Here is a 4,103-nt window from a genome sequence, read left to right as displayed (position 1 = left end):
TGAAAACTTGATTTCCATGCAGCATTGTGTGGGCTTAAGCATTTTTCTCAAGGAAAAGGAACTAATTCTCCAAAAAAGAGTCTGTTTCTGCTTTCAGTAGCATCCTTGTTTCCTAGACTGGCAGTGTAAGTGGTTTACTTCTTAGTTTGAGGTGGGAGCACACACTGTATTCTGTGGAGGATTAAGACACTTCGGGATGGATTAAAAAAGGAATTTCACTCAGTACCAGTTAGCTTGAGTAACTGTATTCTGATGTTTTGAGTCTTGCTTTATTTCTTAATCCTTCTGTTTATAGCATTCAGATGCATTTCTCATGACTGAGATTGTTAGATGTTCTAATCACCTGTTTTTTTTCTCTTGTTTTAGCCTCAAGGAATAGGTTCACCTAGTGTCTACCACGCTGTTATAGTGATCTTCTTGGAGTTCTTCGCTTGGGGACTCCTGACAGCACCCACTCTGGTGGTAAGTGATGTACTTGAGCTTTTTCTCACTGTATGGGAGATGAGGCAACTACTGCAAAGGCCCTGAAGATCATCTGAATTAAACTAAAATTATATATCATTGAGATGCTCTGTTTTTCAAGTGAAAAGTTTTTTATTTTTACACAGAATCAGGAATTTAAAATTATTTCATTAAAGCAGTGAAATGATACAGCATAGCTGTTTATGTGCAAGTCTGCTAACACTCGAGCTTGCATGTAAGTATTTTCTGACTTGAAACCAGTAAGACAGCAATGAAATTATCTTTCCTTTCAAGATGCTACAAAAAGTCAGCACATTAACAATGTAAGGACAAAAATACATTTTAAATTTGCTAAAATTGTGCAAGCATGTGTGTGCGTGTAGGTGGGGAGATCTTTGCTGACCAGGCTGTGCTTTAAGCAGAAGCTTCAGAGCACAGACCCTGTTACACCAGTCACAGCTTCCCTGTGATTAGCGAGACAGTCATACCAACGTGCTTGTACCACATTATGTTCTAATGTAGTTGGTTGCTTTCCATTTGGATTTAATCTCTGAGAGTGACAGACGCTTACACATTAAAAGGAGCGAAGGCTTAAGGATCTCCAAGCAGACTCCACCTAAAATGCAGTTTTGATGTGGCTCTGTAAGCTGATGTCCACCATGAACAGTCTCTTGGGTATAAACTGCAGGTCGGTCACTGGATGGAATTCATCTCACCCAACACAAGTCAGACTGAGAGGTGCCTGTGTTAACCTGCGTGTCGAGGCTCTGGCCACCAAATTGAGAGGCACTTCAGAATGATGATGTCTCTCCTCTCTCTTTCCAGCCCCCTACAGATGACATAGTAACATGTGGAGAGTCTGGTCTGAGATCATTTTCTGGGTTCTCTGTGGTCTGTTTAGATTTCAGACACTGAAGTTGGATGAATGAATCCTTTGCAAAGTGTTGAGAGAACTGAGGCCCCTATCAAGTAAAGCTGAAATACCATAGTACCTGCTATGTGAATTAAAGATTAAATAGATTATTTGTGGTGTGTCTTTTTTTGTTTCTTTGTCTATATTCTCTGAAAATATAAAACTGCTGTGGGTGTGCCACTGCAGAAGTTGTCAGTGAACAGTATTTATAGTTACCACTGTGTAAATGACAGCGTTCGTATTTCTTCTCCAGGTTTTGCATGAAACCTTCCCGAAACATACATTTCTGATGAATGGTCTAATTCAAGGAGTAAAGGTAAGGTGACAAAAGTTAATTACAAGTACAATTTAAAGTGAATGGTGGGTGGAATATAGAAATGATAATTGAGAGAAACGTTCCAGGGGTTTTTCAATATAGCTTTCACAGCATGAATAAAAAGGTAGTTGACTAATCCTCAGTGACACACATGGTGTTAAACTTTGAGAATTTTTTACTTGGAGCTTGTTGCTCCAGGAAGGTATTTTCAATTACTTCCATTTATGTGTGTTCTAAATATATAAAGCTATAAAACACAATTCATAAAGCTGCTAGTATGACTGGATCATCTGCATTTTGAATTTTGGGTAGCTCTGAGGTGACAAATCTCAAATGTTACGTAAGCAAGTGTAGGATAGAAGATAGGTATTGCTTGACCACGTTGCCTGTGACACATGGCGCTGCAGTCACTGACTGGCCCCATGAAGATGTGGTGTGGTATGGTCACGATTCTGACCACTTCGTTCTAACTTCAAATGTTTTGTTTCATTTAGGGCTTACTGTCGTTCCTCAGTGCCCCGCTCATCGGTGCCCTGTCTGATGTGTGGGGACGAAAGTCCTTTTTGCTGCTAACAGTATTTTTCACCTGTGCACCAATACCACTAATGAAGATCAGCCCATGGTTAGTCAGTTCTCTCGCGCTAGATTTGCCGTTTCTTGCCCAGGTTGCTATACAACATTTATGTTTGTAGCATTGTGATAAAATACTGTTTGTGCTCCATGGAAGGTTGAGGCTTTTGTATTACTTTGGTGCAAGAGTCAAACTGAAGTAGCTGCAATGAGGCCAAATGACTTGGTCAGAATTTTAAGAGCTGCTGGTTTTGAGCTGTGTTTTGTAGGCTCCACTTCCCACTTCAGCACACCTGCAAAAGATACCAGCGTGCTATCCTGTAAACTGTGCAGGTCTTCATTGTGGCCGTGTTACTCAAATACTGACCAGCTATTTGCAGAAATGAAAACCTTACCCAGTGCTAGCTGGTGCACGGAGTAACCATTTGTGACCTAACACGTTGCTGCAATTTTATGCTTTTGTTTCTCAAGTTTTAAAATCCAGCAGCTTTCACGCTGTGTGCACACTGGTAAGCTCTGAACTGGCACATGCGTTCCCCAAGTAGTGCCCGAGTTGGAACTCTCAGTGTTGTTGGACTTGCCCGTGTGCTGTACTGCGGGTGTAGCTGAAGTAACACAGACTGCAGTGACGCAGGGCAGAGCCAACTGTTCTGGGACCTCCGGGAGCCTTTTCAGTGTTCTCTCCGGTCACAGGGATTGTTCCTGGGTTCTTCGTGCCTTTTCAGGGAAGTAGCTCATTTCTAAGTGTAGATGAATGTTTCAAATGATGAGTGCATAAAGATAAGGCTAATGTTGAGAACGCTCAGTGGCCAGATTCTCAAAGTACTGCAGTTCCCAATTTGCTTTGGGTCACAGGCATCCCCTCCAAGCCAGTGTAACACCTCGTTTCCTACAAGTACTTCTCCCAGCAGCTTCTGTAGATGTTACAGAATTACGCTGTTTATCTTTGTACTCGCACACTAAGGGGGAATTATGCAGCTGTACTGAGGCACATTCCCATCGGCTCTGTCCAAGTTTATCTTACTATTTGTCAGGAAAAGTTGGACCAGATGATTTACTGTTTAACTGTGTTTGAATTGTAAATAGAGACTTTCTGTTTCTGTTTAGCCTTTCTAATTTTTTTATGATGTTCCCAGGTGGTACTTTGCTGTTATCTCTGTCTCTGGAGTTTTTGCAGTGACGTTTTCAGTGGTTTTTGCATATGTAGCAGACATAACCCAGGAACATGAGAGAAGCATGGCCTATGGTTTGGTATGTATTCTTTTGACTCTGTTCCTGTGGTATTCAGTACTAAACACTTCAGTAGGTGAAGCTTTTCAAAGTTGTATTTTTGTTTCCTCTCTGGCAAGTTGATTTTAGTTTGGAGTCAGGTTTTCCTGTTTAATTGTTCTTATCATCCAGTCCTCTATCTCTTGAATATTCTGCTCCTAACTTAAAATATGGCTGTGTTAAAAGCTGTCTTTCAGATGTCTGTGTTAACAGTCATTATCAGCGTTAATGATGTAATTTGAGGGGCTTTTAGTTATTCCTCCATTGTTTCTCACACTAGCACTATTCTGTCGTCTTTTCAAAAATCTGACCTTTTGTTCCTGGATAATTCTGGAAACGCCATTGTACGGTACCTTGACTGCTCGTGCTCGTGTCTCCAGTCGCGCTGCTGTGCTTCGGTTCACAACAAAGGAAGCTGAGGACCTCGTCTGTCTTAAGTTCTTACAACTCGCCTCCGTTTCCCCATTATCTCCCGATAACCTGCCAGATCTCGGGAGCCTCCACAGCCCTGTGGGTTATGGATTCGCAGAATTATTTGTTGGGTTCAAGTTACAGAACCCATCATCATATTCA

General features: G+C 41.5%; 1 protein-coding gene across 1 annotated transcript in view; it reads left to right on the top strand.

Annotated features, from left to right (window-relative positions):
• Positions 1 to 295: 295 nt before the first annotated feature.
• LOC104532828 (hippocampus abundant transcript 1 protein) overlaps positions 296 to 4,103 on the top strand; it is a gene marked incomplete at both ends in the record, with an annotated part of 6,371 nt that continues 2,563 nt past the window's right edge. The window contains 5 exon segments of the mRNA XM_010178130.2: positions 296 to 346; positions 349 to 462; positions 1,629 to 1,691; positions 2,186 to 2,313; positions 3,398 to 3,512. Of these exon segments, the coding sequence (XP_010176432.2) occupies positions 296 to 346; positions 349 to 462; positions 1,629 to 1,691; positions 2,186 to 2,313; positions 3,398 to 3,512 (471 nt within the window).

Source organism: Antrostomus carolinensis, unplaced genomic scaffold (assembly GCF_000700745.2).
Source record: "Antrostomus carolinensis isolate BGI_N321 unplaced genomic scaffold, ASM70074v2 scaffold55831, whole genome shotgun sequence".
Taxonomy (NCBI): domain Eukaryota; kingdom Metazoa; phylum Chordata; class Aves; order Caprimulgiformes; family Caprimulgidae; genus Antrostomus; species Antrostomus carolinensis.
This window is presented reverse-complemented; position numbering and strand designations above follow the sequence as displayed.